Genomic DNA, 19,161 nt, shown 5'->3' with positions numbered 1-19,161 from the left:
GGACCTCCAGCGTCGCTCATTTCCCCATAGGAAAGCATTGAAAATCTTTTCAATGCTTTCCTATGGGGAGTGCTTAAAACCTGGTGGCCAACTACAAGAAACGTCTGACCTCTGTGATTGCCAACAAGGGTTTTGCACCAAGTACTAAGTCGAAGGGATCAAATACTTTTTTCACTCATTGACATGCAAATCAATTTATAACTTTTTTGACATGTGTTTTCTGGCTTTTTGTTATTGTTTTGTTATTCTGTCTCTCACTGTTAAAATACACCTACCATTAAAATTATAGCCTGATAATTTCTTTGTCACTGGGCAAACGTTCAAAATCAGCAGGGGATCAAATACTTTTTTCTCACGGTATACGATTTCCAAGTTTCTGTGTAAATACAGAGCTGACTTGCATTTTTTTTAATGTTTTTTTTTTTATGACAGATTGAAAACTGGTCTATGATGCATTTTGTTTGTTTTTAGTAGCTTACATATTTAAATTACTCCATAAATGCATACGATTTGTACAAGTAGACACCATGGGAACTCTCACATGATATATTTTGAACTTTATTAAGATGCCATTTTTAACCATTTTTTCAAAGTTTGTGATATTAATTTTTATTTTTACATTTGTGTTTACATATACATTGTAACTTGTCCCATTGCCATAAAATTATCTTAATTTATTACTCAGCAACATCTCCTGAGTACAGCAATACTCCATATGTATATCTTGCAAAGTAATAATCTTAATCCAAATCTAAATCATTAATTTTAAACCAAACCCTAATCCTAAACTGTATCCTAACCCCAACTATAAATTAATATAAGTCTAATAATAAACTGAATACTAAACCTAATATTCATAGTAATCCTAATCTTAATCCATAACCTTAATCTCTCATTTAATCCTAATCCCAAAGGATTTCCTGCTGCTAATATCAAACTGATATCAGCAAATGGAATTTGAAGCTAAAACCTTGTGGTATTTTGCTGCCATCTACTGGCTATTTTTAACCATGACAGCTTTCCATCTTTAACATTGAAAATAGTATGCCCACTGCATTGCGATCAGTGCTGGGCAACTGACATAGCCCAGCACTGATCAAAATAGCCACCAGGGTCTGTTCAGACAAGGTTCCTGCTGGGAGCAGGGATTTATCTCTGCTCACACAGCATTGCAATAATTTTGATTTGAATTCCCATTTAACACCTGCTGGTACTTTTACTCCATGATGGTCTATGCTGTCACTGGGCATGAGTGTAAGCAAGATTGCATGTTTGACTCAGTGCACATCTTGTAATCTGTCCATACCTATGTGCCAAGCGTAAGCGAGTGCCTTCTCTGAAAGCTCGCCTGAGATCTGGAGAAGTAAATTGCAACTTTGAGACAGATTGACAATCTTGAAGGGGCCGTGCTGCTCACTTGGCAAAGTTTAGTGGGGCCATTAGTAGAGTTGAAGAAGATAAGATAGCTAGGGAATAGGCACATAGCTGGGTGACAGTTAAATGTGGTAACGATGGGGGAGGGAATAGGAAAGATTTGGCTAGTCCTGATTTTGTGCAGCCTGATTTGCTCATATGAGAGAAGATGTTGGGGGTATCGGCTCAGGAGTAGCTGTAGTGGACAAAGCTATTTCTCCTCTAGTATGGATCCTCTAGTATGGGCATGGCAGAGAATGTAAAAAAAAGATTACAGGCTGTTATTAAAGGGATACTCCAGGCACCCAGACCACTTCTGCCCATTGGAGTGGTTAGGGTGCCAACTCCCTCTACCCTTAACCCTGCAAGTGTAATTATAGCAGTTTTCATAAACTGCAATATTTACCTTGCAGGGTTAAGTCCTCCTAGAGGGACTTCCGTGGTCATAGAACACGAAAAGTGTTTTAATCGACGCTGGACATCCTCACGCTATGTGAGGACCTCCAGCATTGCCGAAATCCCCATAGGAAAGCATTGAATAATGGTTTTCTATGGGGAGGTCTAATGCGCGTGCGCATTCTAAACTGAATCCTAACCACAACTAAGTCTAATAATAAACTAAATACTGCCTCTGCGGATAGAGGATGATACTCTCCTCTCCCTGGGGCGCACACTTCTGCTGGGGATGGAGGACGATACTCTCCTCTCCCTGGGTTGCCTAGTTCATGAGCTCCATCACTTCGGAGACTGGCGGCGTTATCCGGCGTAACAGGTGTGCGTAGTCCTGTTGAAGCTCCTACTCCCTGATAGCCAAAAAAAGTCAGATCCGCCTGCATTTCCGCTGACTCCATAAGGCCCAAGCTGTCTTTCCTTACATTGTGAATGTACCAGAAGTGAGAACTGTCTGGGTTTCCGAATGCCATACCATGTTTAAAAGCCTCCCACAAACAACCAGGGCATCCCTCGATGCATTTGTGCTCTATCAGCCACGGGTAGAGGCTTGCCGCATGCCACTGTAAGGCCCAGTATGAGTCATCCGGACCCACTTGCGTCATAACCAGCATCTCAAGTTTTATTACCCAGTCCTCTAATGGCTGTTCTCGCAGGAACCGCATCTGCAACTCCATTTGTTCCCATCGGCGCTGGTTGGTGGTCGAGAAGTCCTCGTTTCGGAAAGGTCGAATTTCATCGAGGTCCTTCTTCCAGATATTGGTTTGGAGTGCCACTCACCATTCTGGTTTTCTCCTGTCTGAGATAGGGTCATCAATACAGCGCAGAACATCCTGTAGCCACTGCTGGAGTCTTGCGTAGATGTGGGATATACAAGTGTATCTGCAATACATGTGAAGTGTGAAATTATCCTTGCTGGAGAGTAATTGTATTGCGGGACCTACCCCCTCCGGTAACATTGGGAATGTATGCTTCTAGGGTATCATTCTAGTACCAGGTGTGTATGTGTGGGGGGGAGGAGGAGAGAGAGTATGGGAGCTAGCACAGTTATGCTTGCCAAGGTTGGGTAGAAGTGGCATAAAGGTTGGTGTATAAGTAGTTGAACGGAAAAATTATTGGGCATTATCTTGTAACTATGTACGAGTCAGGGAACAATATACATTCCTTAGACCATGTATGCGCACAGTCCAAAGGCAAACAAAAACGAGTATCAATTATTTTAGCAAGGATAAAAACAGTTGGTGATAAGAGTAAAACAAAAACGAAAAAAGGCTTCTTAACATGTCAGCGCACGTGTGTTGTTGTAGGAGCTGAGTCCTGGTTGTCAGTGGTGGAACATGGGACGTCCCAATAAGTAGGTGGGTATCCCATTCCAGCTGGACTCTCAGGTATTTGCTCTCCCGGGTGAGGTATGTTTGCTTGGTTTGGTTATACCATCTTATATGGATCCAGTGTAGACACCCCAGTTCCTCTTGCCTGTTGCGGCATCTTCATGCGTAGGATAGTTAAGTGGGAGTCCAATTCCTGCATGTTCCAGACTTTATAGGTAGCCCCCTGATGTGTAAACAAAAGGAGTCTAGGTACCCCCCAGCAGAAGGGATACCTGAGCTGCTGCAAATGCGGTTGTAGCATTTTTCACCAGGCTAGAGTGTCCCTAGTTAGGTCCTGGAAGAACAGCAGATTGGAGCCTTCAAAGACAAGTGGAGTTTTCCCCTGAGCAGCTGCAAGCAGTGATGTTTTCTCCTGGAGTGACTGAAACCGGATGATGATATCTGCATGGCTGTGGCAGGCGCATTTGCTGGTTTTGGCAGCCTAAAAAGCCCGTCCAACTTCAGTGATTTTGCCAGCTTAGGTGGCAAACAGTCGTCTGAGGAAATGTGGTAAATCCCCTGGATCCTCATGTTATATTTCCTTCTCTATTCCTCTAGAACTTCGATTTTCTCATTAGTACAGAGCTGCCATAGTTGACCGTGGAGTTCAGACATTTTTTGTTCCACCAAGGTGAAGCGGGTGTCGTGAGAGCTGGTTGAGGACTCTAAGAGGCCGATTTTTGTGCAGGCGCCTTCTGTTGTGGTCCTGAAGTAGGCCATATCCGCTGTTATGCTCTGGCGGAGTTCAGCCAGTACTTGCTTTAGTAATCCTGTGGTGGCAGGTTCCTCTGCCGGCGTGGTCTTGGCTTTGGGCACTGTTGGTGGGCATACCCCCTTCTCCAGAATCAAAGTAGGCATCTTCAGATGAGTATGAATAGCCGTTCTCCCAGTGGCATTTTCTCCCACGCTACCCTCTGCTAGCTCCGCAAGAGGTCGCCGATGACCCGTCTGGTTGGGCCTTTTCAGCACTAGATTCTTTTGTTTTCTGGCCCATTGCAATCTCCTGTAGTAAGAGTAAACTTTCCACTTGTGTGAGTGGCCAAGTTGTGCTACAAATTCGGGTTTATGGTACGAGTTTACACAGATCTCCGCAAGATGCATCTGCTCCAGTCAGTAGCTGGCTCTGCCCCCTAGTGGGGGTATATTTGTATGTCAACCATGAGTTACAGCCAAATATTAAGCAAGTGGAATATGACAAGAAAACTGTGGAAGCTTTATTGGTAGATATCTGTTTGGGACAAAAGAAGGTAAATTATCTATTGGTTCGGATATGTTATAAATCACCTAGTTGATGTTGATGAGGAAGAACAACTGTTAACACAAATTGTGAAAGCTTCACAATAGGGTAACACGTTCATTTTTAGAGATCTTAATTACCCAGACATAAATTGAAATAATGTGACTAGTAGTTCAGCAAGGTAAATCAGGTTTTTGAATCTGTTAAATTACATCTTCATGCCAAAATTAGTAAAAGCACCATATAAAAATAATGCTGGAAGGCTGCAGGTGTCACGTATTCATCCGCTTACAAAAATTTGGTTAATGGCATTTACTGTCCACACAGGAAAAGTTGTGCCGAGCAGCAACCACATCCATAGAAGGGTTAATGCTGAGCAGCAATTATGCAAATGGCAATGCCGGGTACAGCCTATCAGATCTAGAGGAGGGGTATTTAGGCCCAGTTCTCATCCTGTTCAGTGCCCTGTCGTGGTTTCCCTTGTGGTTGTCCGAGAGCGCATTATTAATTCTGGTATTTCTGGTTGTTTGACTTTGGCATTGTTTTTGACTTCCCTGTTTTCTGGTATCCCTGACTCCTGGCTTTTCCTTATCGTTGTGTCTCTTTCTGTATCCCTTGACCTCGGCTATTCCTGATTATTCTTTGGTACGTTAGTCTGGCCATTCTAAGGTCCGGTATATGTTACCTATCAGTCCTCTGTGTTACACAATTCTACGTGCTGGATCATTCTGTAATCCTGACAGCAGGCAGCTTAAGCTCCTGCTTAAACAATATTTAAAAGTGTTCCAGAGGGTGTAAAAATCCTGATGCAGATCATACCCACATCAACACCCTCATCTGATACTGCGGTGGCAACTTTGAAGCTGGTTCTGGGCTCACCATCCTTACAAAAAAAGCAGCAGCTGCAGCCTCCACCTTGTTGCAGCCTGGTGTTTCCCTGGTGGGAGAAGCAGTCAATCTCTACGTCTGGGCTGACCCGAGCTTTTACTCTTGAGAATAGGTGTAGATACACTGAAATCAGAAATTGGTATGTTAGTTGAAGAAGACCAGGAAACGCAGAAATTAAACATATATTAAGGAGGAACCTTTGGTTAGAGATTTGCAAAAAAACTGCAGATAAATTGTGGTTAAATGACTCAAAACAAGGTGCTACAGCAACTAATGAAAGTTAATGTAAAGTAAACAAAGCCCCAGGGCCTGACGGTATTCAGCCATGAGAACCTAAGGACCTAAGTGTGGAAATAAGTGTATCTCTTTTCTTTTTTAGGAAGTGTACCAGAGGACAAGAGAAAGTATTATATATTTAAATTTTGGGACTTTTATACTTCAGATTAATAGTTCATACAATCCTCCTTACATACCAAATATTCACATGGTCATATTTATTTTAAAAATATTCTTTATTACATTAAGTTAGGCTTGTTCTCTCTCCTATATGGGATTACCTTAAAGGGTGCTGCAATGTAAAACATTGTGGTTTTTGAAAAACTGCAATGAATACTTTGCAGGACTAAGACTGCCTCTAGTGACTGTCTAACAGAATTTTACTCGGTTAAAGGATGCTGGACGTCCTCACGATCTGCATGGAGGCAATGCTTTCCTATGGGTAAGGCCTAATGCATGGTGCCACGCATGCAGAGGTGAAGTATCGACCCAGCACCGATGGACATTGGTGCTGGAATCGGGTAAGTGACTAAAGGTTTTTTAACCCTTTATATGCCAGAGGGAGGCTTGTATTCCTAACACTACAGAATCTCTTAAAATATAAGTGTCTACACATTTCATTTGGAATTTAAATCAATGTAACCTTCATACATTTAACCACAGTGGTATGTTTTCTTTAGGTGGCAGGAGAATATGTAAAGAATACCACCCTACTTCTTATGGGTGTCATTTGTCTGGCAGCATCAGTGGAGAAATGGAACTTGCACAAAAGAATTGCCCTACGAATGGTCATGCTTTCGGGGGCTAAACCAGGCATGTAAGTACTCTGGAGCAACAGGAATAGGCAAATCCTGACACTTCTGTGTAGGCTGCTTAATAGTCATTACAAAAACTGTGTGGTTGTAAATATACTCTAAGTTCTTTGTGAAAGGTAGATTTCTCCCACAAGATTGTTGGGGCTCCTATGTAGATAACAACAGGATTATTTGCCAATGGGTCCACTAAGTATGATGGACTACCCATTTAGGAATGTAGTTGATGAAACAAATTGTTGGTGGCAGCTGGTAGGCGCCCAACATGCACAGGTTGCTTTTTCTAAAAATCCATCAATCAGGTACTTGGCTTGGTGTGTGGTTACCACAAATTTGTTACACATAGACACAGGTTTCTTTTTGCCAGCATTTGCTAGTAAACAGTGTGGGTGTCGCCCATCACATAGTAGCTATGTTTAACAATAAGCAGTGATTTATACATCACAGCGTAATATTTTACTGCATTAATATGTAAAGAGGTCCAGCACGGACTGTTTTTCTGTCTGAGCGTCTCTTTTGTGTTTTGTTCTTTCACACATCACTGTGACCAATGACTGCAATCTCCTATGTTACTTTTTCAGGTTGTTAATGTGCTTCATGTCCTGCACCGCTTTACTCTCTATGTGGCTCTCTAATACATCCTCCACTGCCATGGTCATGCCCATTGTGGACGCAGTGCTGAAACAGCTGACAAGCACTGAGGAGGACCACGATGGGACAGTTGCCAATGGGTCTTCAGCCTCAGAGGGCACGCAGCAGAAAGGTCATTTAAATATGTATTTGCAATGCAAAAAAAACTAAACAAAACAAACAATGTTTCACTGATTTAATTCCTGAAGGAATAATGTTCAGACAAATCTTTTATATAATGACATAAGACGCTCCTAGAAACAAAGGACATTATGATAAAAAGAGTGATGTAGGGATTTGGGCACACAATAGGGATGTCCCTCCTGCATAGGGACAATTGGGAGTTATGGGTTAGGTTTACACTTGCTCATGCAAGGCTTGATAAAGTGACCCTGAAATTGACAGCTTTGACTGTAATTTTGCAGCTTGGATTTGACCATAAAACAGCACTACCCCATCTGCCTTATAGCCCTGGTTTTATTAATGTATTTGATGATAGTAACTCCATTTCTGTCCAAGATCACCCATTTCTGTCTGCATGGAAAGAAGAAAGGGGGTAATTTCTAGACAAACACATTTACAAAGTTCTCTTGCTGATTGTGAAGTAATGTCCTAGTCCTAGCACCCCCAGTCTATACCGTAGTGAAAATATAAGAGTAAGTATAGAAAAGGAAGATGCTGTATGCCACCACATATTCCCTGTTCCTTTTAACTAGACAACCAGGAATTGTAAATACCATACAGATCAGGAATACAGATATTTTGTTATATCTGCAGTTGTGAATAGTCCCAAATGTATTGATATGTTGGGACCCATGACTCTCCTTCTATTAGTCTTTTGGTATGCTGTTGACTTTCTTTCCTATGTTATTTCTCTACATGAACATATCCTGATCTCCTTCCTGACTAATTGTGTTTTGTAACTAGTGTGAGACTCAGAAGAGATGTCCGCATGGTGGTATGTTGTGGGGTAATTAGATGAAAGCCTTTGATCTATGCCAGTATCATAATATATGTTATGATGCAAGTGAATTTTTATGATGTGATTTAGACATATCTATTTAACATACCGTATATACTCGAGTATAAGCCGACCCGAATATAAGCCGAGGCCCCTAATTTTACCCCAAAAAACTGGGAAAACTTATTGACTCAAGTATAAGACTAGGGTGGGAAATGCAGCAGCTACTGGTAAATTTCTAAATAAAATTAGATCCTAAAAAATTATATTAATTGAATATTTATTTACGGTGTGTGTATATAATGAGTGCAGCGTGTGTATGAGTGCAGCGTATGTGTGTATGAGTGCAGTGTGTGTGTGTATGAGTGCAGTGTGTGTGTATGAATGCACTGGGTGTGTGTGTGTGTGTGTGTTGCAGAGCCTTGGTGGGGGTGGGCAATTTTATTATTTAATTTTTTTTATTATTTTTTATTTAATAATTTTTTATTTTATTATTATTTTATTTTTTTTCGTCCCCCCCCTCCCTGCTTGATACATGGCAGGGAGGGGGGCTCTCACTCCCTGGTGGTCCAGTGGATGGGCTGTGTAGGAGGGGGGCTGGCAGAGCTGTTACTTACCTCTCCTGCAGCTCCTGTCAGCGCCCTCCTTCTCCGCGCCGGTCAGTGCAGCTCCCAGTGTAAGTCTCGCGGCCGCACTATGACCCCGCGGCTCTCGCGAGACTTACACTGGGAGCTGACAGAGGTGCTGACCGGACCAGCGCGGAGGCGGAGGGAGCTGACAGGAGCTGCAGGAGAGGTAAGTAACAGCTCCCTGCCAGCACCCCTCCTACACAGCCCCATTGTCTGTATTATGGCAATGTAAATTGCCATAATACAGACAATTGACTCAAGTATAAGCTGAGTTGGGATTTTTCAGCACAAAAAATGTGCTGAAAAACTCGGCTTATACTCGAGTATATACGGTACATAGCCTGCAAGTAACATTAAGTTACTTGCAGGTGTCAGATCTGCTTTAAAATGTTGTGGATTTATTTTTGGAAGAAGAGTAATGACAGTGACATCCTGATTTATACATTTACATTTATAAATTACTGTATTACGCTATGTATATTTTTTTATATTCCATATTTTAGATTCTGTTCAGCCGTATCCCACATATTTTCTGTTTTGCCTACAGTGACATCATGATGTAGGTTTTATTTGAGTGCCTCTATGGTTCTTTAGCCTCTTTTCCTGACACAGTGTTTTATTATTACAGGTGAGAATGAGAAACAAAACCAGCCTTCAATTGAGCTTATCTTTATCAACGAAGAGTAAGTGTACCCTTGTGTAGGACAGCGGTCATATGCTCCTCTTTTAATTAATTTCAGGGACGTCTTGATGATAACAGGATCCTGGCCAAACCTTTGGTTGTATCCCAGTTAAATTTCCAAAAACCATCTCTCTCTTATTGGTCCTATCTTAGTCAACTGGTCACCCTTCGTGCCATGTTTACTTATCATTCTGTCCTAACAAGTAGGCTCACCTGTAAATTCCCCATCCCCCCACATTATAAGTCTCACTCACACTAAGTTTCTGTCCTCTTATTCCCCCTTCCATTATGCATGCTTCACTCGGTTTCTTGCCTAAATGGCCCTTCCATTACTGTCAGTTCCTCCAATTAAAACACTCTGCCAATGTCTGAATCCAGATGTTCCTCTCACTTGAAGCATTCAAGTATTGCCATCAGTTTCCCCTTCCTTGATGTCAGCCCTACAATCTGAAATTGAAGTTAGATCCCTTTCTTTATATTCTATGACAGTCTGTCTCTTCCTTCCTGTCTACAGTTTTCACAATTGTCGACATCAACAAGTCAAACAGCCAGGATCTGATTAATGTGTTAGATCAGCTTGATAATTAACTTGATAATTAAGTTTCTATGGACATAGGACTTCTGCGCCTGCAACATCTTATTAGGCATCAACCAGTGCACATAATTTTCATTTGTTTGCAGTCCTGCATAACTGTGTTGTCAGCATCTGGGCAAGTACAAAATAAAAATAAAAGATATATATATATATATATATATATATATATATATATATATATATATATATATTTATATTTATATTTGTGGTCGGATACAATAACCCGAGTTATAGTAATGGTGGTGTAAGTCGGTTGTGGTGTGGTTGAACAGACGTAGGGTAGGCCTGTAAAAGAGGGATCACCTAGATGAATGGCTTTCTTAAAGGGAGTAGTGGGTGGGTTGAACCAGGTGGTCTCAGCCCACAAGAAAGGGAGGTCTGTGTATTTATAGGATGGGTAACTCGTCCCACAACTACAGGCTTCGCCTACCGGTTCAGCCTTGTGGCCGGATACAATAAGCCAAGTTATAATAATAGTGGTGTAAGTAAGTCAGTTGTGGTGTACCGGAACTAACATACAGGTAGGCGTGTAAAAGAGCGCAACAAGTTTAACAGTTTAACACTAAATACATGTTGACATTACATAGCCAATACTTAAATGTCTCAATTGTCAGCAACCTACCAAGGCCATGTGATAAACAAATCCAGCATTAAATCCTGGAATGTAGTGGTTTGGTAGGTTGTTTGACAGGCATGGAGAGAGTTTGGAAGAATACGAGAAATTGTGATCAAGTCATGGCATCAGTTGCTATGTTGTGACAGCCTGGTATGGGTATGTAGACAAAGTAGAGGTTCTGTGATGCCGCCATTCTGATAACTTCCTAATCAACCTTATTATTGTTAGTGAGGGGGACTGACCAGTAATAATTCCCATGCTGCTGATTTACTAAATGAGGGTAGGTTCTGTGTCAGTATGGGAAATGTGTCACGGACCCAGTTAACTATGAAATTGGCTACAGTCTAGTGTGGGTGGCTGTATCAGTCCAGATATGAGGGGCAATGATGGAGTGAACATGGCTTCCCTGTTTTGGTGTAATAGAACATTTAGCAATATGAACAGGAATGTAACAGCGCTATTGTTGGTAGGTGAACCTGGGAGCAGGTTGAGTGGATGGGAAATGAATTAGCTCCCTCGTGTAAGGTGCATGGTAAAGTTCAACGGACCAAGGGGAGACTGGAGATCCCTATGGGAAACAAGCATCATTGCACAGAAAGTATTTTCCCTTTCCCTGATACGCTGGACTGATATGCAGGGAGGCTTAACTGCAATGATAACAAGTCTAATGGATTTTCAGGAATTTAAATTGGTGTAGGGGCCAAGGGATGATCGATACAGTGGAGTGACAAAGGATGTTCTAGATATAAAGGACACATCTGCTTTGTGGTATGGCATTCGGTTCATTTATCCTTAGAATCATATAGATCATGTACTACTGAGGGACAGAGATATTATGCAACTATATTGAACACTTTGGGCGGCTCTCCGCTCCAAACATAAGACAGGTGGCAATGTACAATGCTCCGTTCACTAAATATCACTGGGACCGATGCATTGGGAGCACATTTAAGACAAGGGATATGGCATTTTCCTAGTCGGGTTTCTTTTGTGGTCCTTAAGATAGGCCAAATATCATTGCCTACAATGTCCTAATGCTGGGAACTTGAACGAATGAGGAGCCAATAATAAAATTAAGCAGATATTATTGAGATTCCCATTGATTAGGCTAATATGGTCAGTGCGCCACACATAGAAGGGTTGTCAGAAGGGCCCCAGCATCAAATGAATACTTGATTATGCCACTAATAGTAACTAAGTTGAATGAGACTTTACTATTAGATTTGTGGTTAGGATAAACCCTAATACCTGAGAGAAGAGAAGTGACGCCTGTATGGAAACCTACTGTGAAACCAGTAATTAGAAATCAACAAGGAGGGGAAGTGTGAATAGGAAGGGAGACGCAGCTTAGTGACAGAAGGCGAGAACGAATATGGAACAATTAGATTGTACTGTCTGTGTTCGATATCTCTGAACTACTGACAAGTGTCGTAGCTATGTCCTTCTCAAGGACTGGGGAACTTACTGTACAGATAACATTAGATGAGGAAACATGTGTTGGATAGTAACTGGCGGTATAATCCTGAGGGGATGGAAGTAAGGAGCATGACGTAGGGTACTACATGGGAAGGAAAGACCTCCAAAGTGAGGAGATTATAAATGTCACTAGTTTGTCAACAATTGTGCATAAGGATGAAAGAATGGGAGCCATCATGGCCTACACCCCTGCCATGATGGCTGTGTTTCCAGCTTGAGTGCTGACACAAGGTAGGGGAGCCCAGAGCTGGAAAACCAGATCTCCAGGAACTTCAACTGGGGCATCCTAGGTTACGGCTGGAGTTCATTAACTAGGTGGGGTTGAGGGTTTGGCGGAGGAGCCTGTATTGAAATATCTTACTAGTTTTGAGGACTGTGAATTGCGTGTGGACAATAGTGATGCTCTCGTATTCGATCTGGTCGATCTGATTTTATGTAATTATTTATTTTTATTGTGGTGTATGGAGTAATGGGGTGGCCATTTAAGGGCAGAATTTGAAATTAGTGGGTGTATGAAATGATAGGACGTGGGTTGATGTTTGTTGGGTTGTGGAGCAGTTGCAATTTACACACATGGATGCAAAATGGCAGACCTGTTCCATATCATAACGTGTATATAACTTGACCTGTGAGAGGCCCGAATGGTAGGACTGTTAATTAGAGATAAGACATTTGAGCAACATGGTACTACTGATCACAATACACATATATGTCCTAAAATAGTGGTTGTGGAAGGTTGCCCAATGAGGTCCATATGAAGCATATGTTGTGGAAGGCCAAGTGAGGGCCTAATATAAACATATATGTGTAATGTCCTGCATCTCTCGTAGGGAGTTAATAACTTCACATTACATGAAGACTGACCACCATATCCATTACTGAGCATTATACATAAAGCCGAGGGGGGGCTCTAAAGTCTGTAAGTTACTTAATTGGAGCCATTGTCTACAAACTGTATTTAGATTGTGCATATATGCATGTTTTTTTGCATGAAAGGATGTTCCCTTTTTATTTTTTTACATGTATATTTGTTATACACATGTGTTTGCTTGGCGTGGAGATATTAGTTACCACTAGAGATGAGGGTTCGTACCGAACATTACGGTTTTTGGACACGGACATTTCAGTGTATGTTTGGGTTGGAGTTCGGTGTTCGGCAATTTAATGGCGCGTTTTGAAAGGCTGCAGTTGCCAATCAACAAGCGTTTGACTTGTGTGCCCTTAGAAGCCATTACAGCCATGCCTACTAATGGCATGGCTGTGATTGGCCCGTGTAGCATGTGCCCCAGCCTCTATATATAAGTTGGAGTCATGTAGCGCTGCACTTCACATGAGCTGTTATTAGTGTAGGAAGACTGCAGCTGTGAGGGACAGATTAGGAAAGAATTCTGGTGTTGAATCTGCAAACTACGATCATTTTTGTTGATTATTTTGTTCCCTGCCCTGAGCCCAGTGCCACAGAGAGTGCAGTGCACTTGCAACTGCACGTGTGCCAGGCAGGGCCGGCACTACCATAAGGCGGTTAATACTTGTAGCGTGGCCGAGCGCAGCCCTTATCATTCCGCCCGCGGATCCCAGCCTCCGTCCGCCCACCTCCTACCCTGGTGCCCATAGACATGTTTATTATGTCTATGCTGGTGGCTGCCGCAGGCTGTGGAGGGGGCGGGGATATGACATCATATCCCTGCTCCCTGTGGATCACACAGCGCTGCTGGCGCACAGTGATGAGGCTGGGCTGCAGGACAGGACTCCACAGAGCCGGGCAGCATGCACCCCAGGGACACGCTTTAACAGATGTAAGTATGTAATTTTGTATGTCTCTGTATTCATGTATGTAACTGTATGCCATTATGTCTCTGTATGTACGTATGTATGTTTCTGTATGTCTCTGTATGCATGTTTCTGTATGATGGTATGCCTCTGTATGTATGTGTCTGTATGCCTGTATGTCTTGTACGTATGTTTCTGTATGCATGTATGTAACTGTATGCCTTTATGTCTCTGTATGTACGTATGTGTGTGTCTGTGTGTCTCTGTATGCCTGTATGTCTTTGTATGCTTGTATATATGTATGTGTCTGTATGACGGTATGCCTCTGTATGTATGTATGTATGTATGTATGTATATGTATGTGTGTTTCTGTATGTATGTATCTGTATGACGGTATTTCTCTGTATGTATGTATGTCTTGTACGTATGTTTCTGTATGTCTCTGTATGCATTTATGTAACTGTATGCCTTTATGTCTCTGTATGTATGTATGTGTCTGTGTGTCTCTGTATGCCTGTATGTCTTTGTATGCATTTTTCTGTATGTATGTGTCTGTATGACAGTATGCCTATGTATGTATGTGTCTGTGTGCCTGTATATCTTTGTATGTATATTTATGTATGCCTATATGTATCTGTATGCCTGTATATATGTATGTGTCTGTATGACGGTATGTCTATGTATGCATGCATGTATCTGTATGTGTGTATGTCTTTGTATGCCTGTATGTATGTATGTATGTGTCTGCATGCCTGTATGTCTCTGTATGTATGTTTATTTATGCCTGTATGTCTCTGTATGTATGTATGTATGTATGTATGTACCTGAATGTCTTTGAATGTATGTTTCTGTATGCCTGTCTGTATGTATGTGTTTGATATGTATGTGTCTGTATGACGGTATGCCTGCATGTCTTTATATGCCTGCATGTCTCTGTATGCATGTATGTCTCTGACTGTATGTGTCTGTATGTCTCTGTATGATTATTTCTGTCTTTGTATGACAGTGCACCTGTATGACTTTGACTGTGGGACTGAAAAATGATGCCTGTGTGCCTGTGGCTTGGGAGGAAAGACACACAGGTGAAGATGCATTTTTTTTTTTTTTTTTAAATGTAAGGAGGGTAAGGGGCGCCAAAATGCATCTTCGCCTGTGTAACTAAAAATCCTAGCACCGGCCCTGGTGCCAGGCACATTACTTTAATGCTGTTCTGGTAGCTCAGTGGGCAACATCTAGGCATTTTTAAATACTGCAATTTTTTTGGTGCTAAATAGTACATTTGCGTACTGCATTTCTTTTAGTCAAATAAAACCCTTAAATACTACTATTACATTGTTGGTTTAAAAAAAATCACACTTTTTTTGTGCTAAATAGTACATATGTGGCCTGCGGTGCACTTCATATCTGAGAGTCACATAGAACCGTCAAATACTGTGGTTACAGCGCAGTTTTAAAAATTCTAATTTTGTTGGTGTTAAATAGTACATTTTTGCGGCCTGCAGTGCACTTCATATCTGAGAGTCAAATAGAACTGTCAAATACTGTGTTTAAAGCGCAGTTTTAAAAATTCTATTTTTTTTGGTGCTAAATAGTACATTTGGGGTGTGCACTTCACATCTGCGAGTTAAATAGAACCGTCAAATACTGTGATTACATTGCACTTAGAAAAATTCATATTTTTTTGGTGCTAAATAATACATTTGCGGCCTGCGGTGCACTTCATATCTGAGAGTCAAATAGAACCGTCAAATACTGTGGTTACAGCACAGTTTAAACAATTCTAATTGTTTTGGTGCTAAATAGTACATTTGGGGTGTGCACTTCATATCTGAGAGTCAAATAGAACAGTCAAATACTGTGGTTACAGCGCACTTTAAATTTTTTTAATTATTTTGGTGCTAAATAGTACATTTGGGGTGTGCACTTCACATCTGAGAGTCAAATAGAACCGTCAAATACTGTGATTACATTGCACTTTGAACATTTTTTTGGGTGCTAAATAGTACATTTGCAGCCTGCAGTGCACTTCATATCTGAGAGTCAAATAGAACCGTCAAATACTGTGGTTACAGCACATTTTTAAAAATTCAATTTTTTTGGGTGCTAAATAGTACATTTGGGGTGTGCACTTCATATCTGGTGTATGTGTGCAACACTGGCTAGTTACCGCTTCTCAAGAAAGCCTATGGGGCAGGTAGCATAGAAGGCAAGACTGAGACAAATCTTTCGGTTATGTTTGCCTGTTGACATGTTAATTATCTTAGACCATTAGAATTCAATAATCAATGAAAAAACACACTAAGTGTCATACAAAAATAGGTATTATAGACAAGTTAAAAACAAGACTACAAGTCATGCTATAACAAAATTAAACAAGTTTTAAAATATGTATGGGCCAACCAGTGGCTGTAAAAACAAAGTTTTACTTATTACATTCATGACTACACACTCTAGTGAACAGGACCTTCATGTAGTGTGTAAACATTTCTATATTGTGTAAAGACACAACTACAAAGTTAAAAACCAAACACCAAAACAACGTGCCAGACAATCTACCTGTGCATGGCTAGTGTAATACAATAAGTCTACATCTTAAAAATGCAATAACCCACAGAAGATGGGCGAGAATTTTTTTTTTTTGCAAATGGGTGCAAAAGCGGAGCGACCGTCCCCTAGCGCTCGTCGGCATGTATTTGCTCTAGAATTACCACATTTATCCAAGTAACAGATGGAGCGATCAAAGGAACCATAACTGATTTAATGAGCCATTCGCAGTTTCAGCCATTCGCAGTTTCAGCCATTCGCAGTTTCAGCCATTCGCAGTTTCACTGTAGCAGCTGTGCGCGCTTTCGGCGTTCTCACCCTGCTGCTGCTCGCCTGTCTGCGCTTCAGCGTAACTTCGGCCTTCCTGCTCACCGCCTCATATACGACGTGCCCACAAGGTGGAACTCCACCTTGCACATGCTGGAGAGACTGTGCGAGCAGCAGCAGGCGATGGTGGAGTTTCAGCTGCAGCACGCACGGGTCAGTCGCTCTGCACCAGACTTGCCCTCCAATATATCCTCGTTAAAGGATTTAAAGTGTACTCATTCCCAGGGCCGGTGCAAGGATTCTTGCCGCCCTAGGCAAGAATACATTTTGACGCCCCCCTTATGAACGCAGCTACATTCCCTCAAAGGCTTATTCACTAAACTCTGAATTACACTAAAGAGACATTTAGGGAAAGAGGCACACTGAGTAGATATTAAAGGGAAACTATAGTGCCAGGAAAATAAACTTGTTATCCTGTCACTATAGCTTCCCCCTCCATCAAGCGCATCTCCCCTCGTGGTGCAGCAGGGGTTAAAACACCTTCTGTCACTTACCTGGGTCCAGCAGTCTTTTGTGCTGGCTTCGTTCCGCCTTCGCTCCTCATTGGCCACGCTTGCAGTGGTATTTCCGTGACTAGACGTCCCCGTGCATAGCCACTAGAGGAGTTAACCCTGAACGGTAATTATAGAAGTTTCTTAAAAATTGCAATAATTACCTTTGCAGTGTCACTTACACAATCTCACTAATACACACTCTCTCACTGGCATACACACTTACACATTCTAACTAACTTACACACTCTAACACATACACATTCTCACTTACCTACACAGTGCCACTTGCACACTCTCACTAACAAACACAGTGTCACCTACATACTCTCACTTATACACACTCTCACTGGCATACACATTGTCAGTTACACACTAACACCACTCAGTGTCACTTGCACACTCTCCATAACACATACTCACTAACAGTGTCACTTGCACATTCTCACTAACACACACCCAGAGTCACTTGCACACTCTCCCTAACACACACACACACACACACACACATAGTCACTTGCACTCTCCTTAACACACACACAGAGTCACTTGCACACTCTCCATAACACACACACAGAGTCACTTGCACACTCTCCATAACACACACACACAGAGTCACTTGCACACTCTCCATAACACACACACACACAGTCACTTGCACACTCTCCTTAACACACACACACAGAGAGTAACTTGCACACTCTCCTTAACACACACACACACACACAGATTAACTTGCACACTCTCCTTAACACACACACACAGTCACTTGCACACTCTCCCTAACACACACACACACAGTCACTTGCACACTCTCCCTAACACACACACACACAGAGTAACTTGCACACTCTCCCTAACACACACACACACACACACACAGTCACTTGCACACACTAACACACAATGTCACTTACACACTCATTAACACACATACTGTCACTCAAACACAAACTTTACATAAAGTCACACTTTATTTACACACACAAACAAACCAATTTACACACTCCCCCATTTACAAACATGCACACAATAATAAATCCACCTTAACCATGACATACCTGGGTACTGTGAAGAGAAGAGGTCTAGGCTGCAGGATCCAGGATGTTGCTCTTTATCCTGGGGAGCAGGAGAGCCGTGCACTGTGAGCACAGCCTGCTTCCTGCTCCCTTCACCATGCTTCCGGTGTTCACAGGCTCCCCCTGCCTCCAGGAAGCACAGTGCTCTGCTCGGGGGATGGGGTTACAGCAAACCCCACTGCCTGAGAAGGTAATCGGCTGCAGAGGGAGCCCAGCAGGTGAGTGGCTGCGCTGGGGGGTGGCTAAGGAGCCGCTCACCCAGCACAGCATTCCCAAACAGCTACAGCATGGCAGCCCACCGGGAAACCTCTCGGTTTGCGCCCCCTAGAGGCCGGCGCCCCAGGCGAATGCCTTATTCGCCTTAATGGTAGCGCCGGCCCTGCTCATTCCAATTAAAGAGCCTTGAAAGAGTCCTGTATTGTTATTTTTTGTCACTACCTCCCCGCGTCGGGAGTGGGTAATTTGCGCGCCTGCTGCCTTCCTTGGATGTGGTAGCCGTTTCTCAGGCTCCCTCTCCGGAATCGAACCCTGATTCCCCGTTACCCGTGGTCACCATGGTAGGTGCAGAAGGTAACATCGAAAGTTGATAGGGCAGACATCCGAATGCGTCGTCGCCGTCACAGGGATGTGCGATCGACCAGAGGTTATCTAGAGTCACCAAAGTGCCTACGCAATGACTGCCAAGTTGCCCACATTCTAACTTGTGCTGGGTGGCCTAACTTGTTACTCAGTAACTTATTACTGGGTGGCCACCCTGCTGGATCCCCGTTTATAAGGACAACGTGCCGTCCTCCATTCTCTCACTGGAACGTGATCGGAAGATGCGCGACTACAAGCGCACGCTGGTAGACACGCTGCTGAGGGCATTCCCAACTGACACCGGGGGCTCAGTGGAAGCACAAGGCAAAGGCAGAG

General features: G+C 42.5%; 1 protein-coding gene across 3 annotated transcripts in view; it reads left to right on the top strand.

Annotated features, from left to right (window-relative positions):
- The window catches only part of SLC13A4 (solute carrier family 13 member 4), a 155,315-nt gene that overhangs the window by 42,417 nt on the left and 93,737 nt on the right, over positions 1–19,161 (top strand). For all 3 annotated transcript variants that reach the window (XM_063447568.1, XM_063447569.1, XM_063447567.1), the window contains exons 3-5: positions 6,315–6,451; positions 7,028–7,209; positions 9,295–9,349. In XM_063447568.1, coding sequence (XP_063303638.1) covers positions 6,315–6,451; positions 7,028–7,209; positions 9,295–9,349 — 374 coding nt within the window. The remainder of the gene's footprint in view (positions 1–6,314; positions 6,452–7,027; positions 7,210–9,294; positions 9,350–19,161) is intronic.

Source organism: Pelobates fuscus, chromosome 3, assembly GCF_036172605.1.
Source record: "Pelobates fuscus isolate aPelFus1 chromosome 3, aPelFus1.pri, whole genome shotgun sequence".
In the NCBI taxonomy this organism is placed as follows: domain Eukaryota; kingdom Metazoa; phylum Chordata; class Amphibia; order Anura; family Pelobatidae; genus Pelobates; species Pelobates fuscus.
This window is presented reverse-complemented; position numbering and strand designations above follow the sequence as displayed.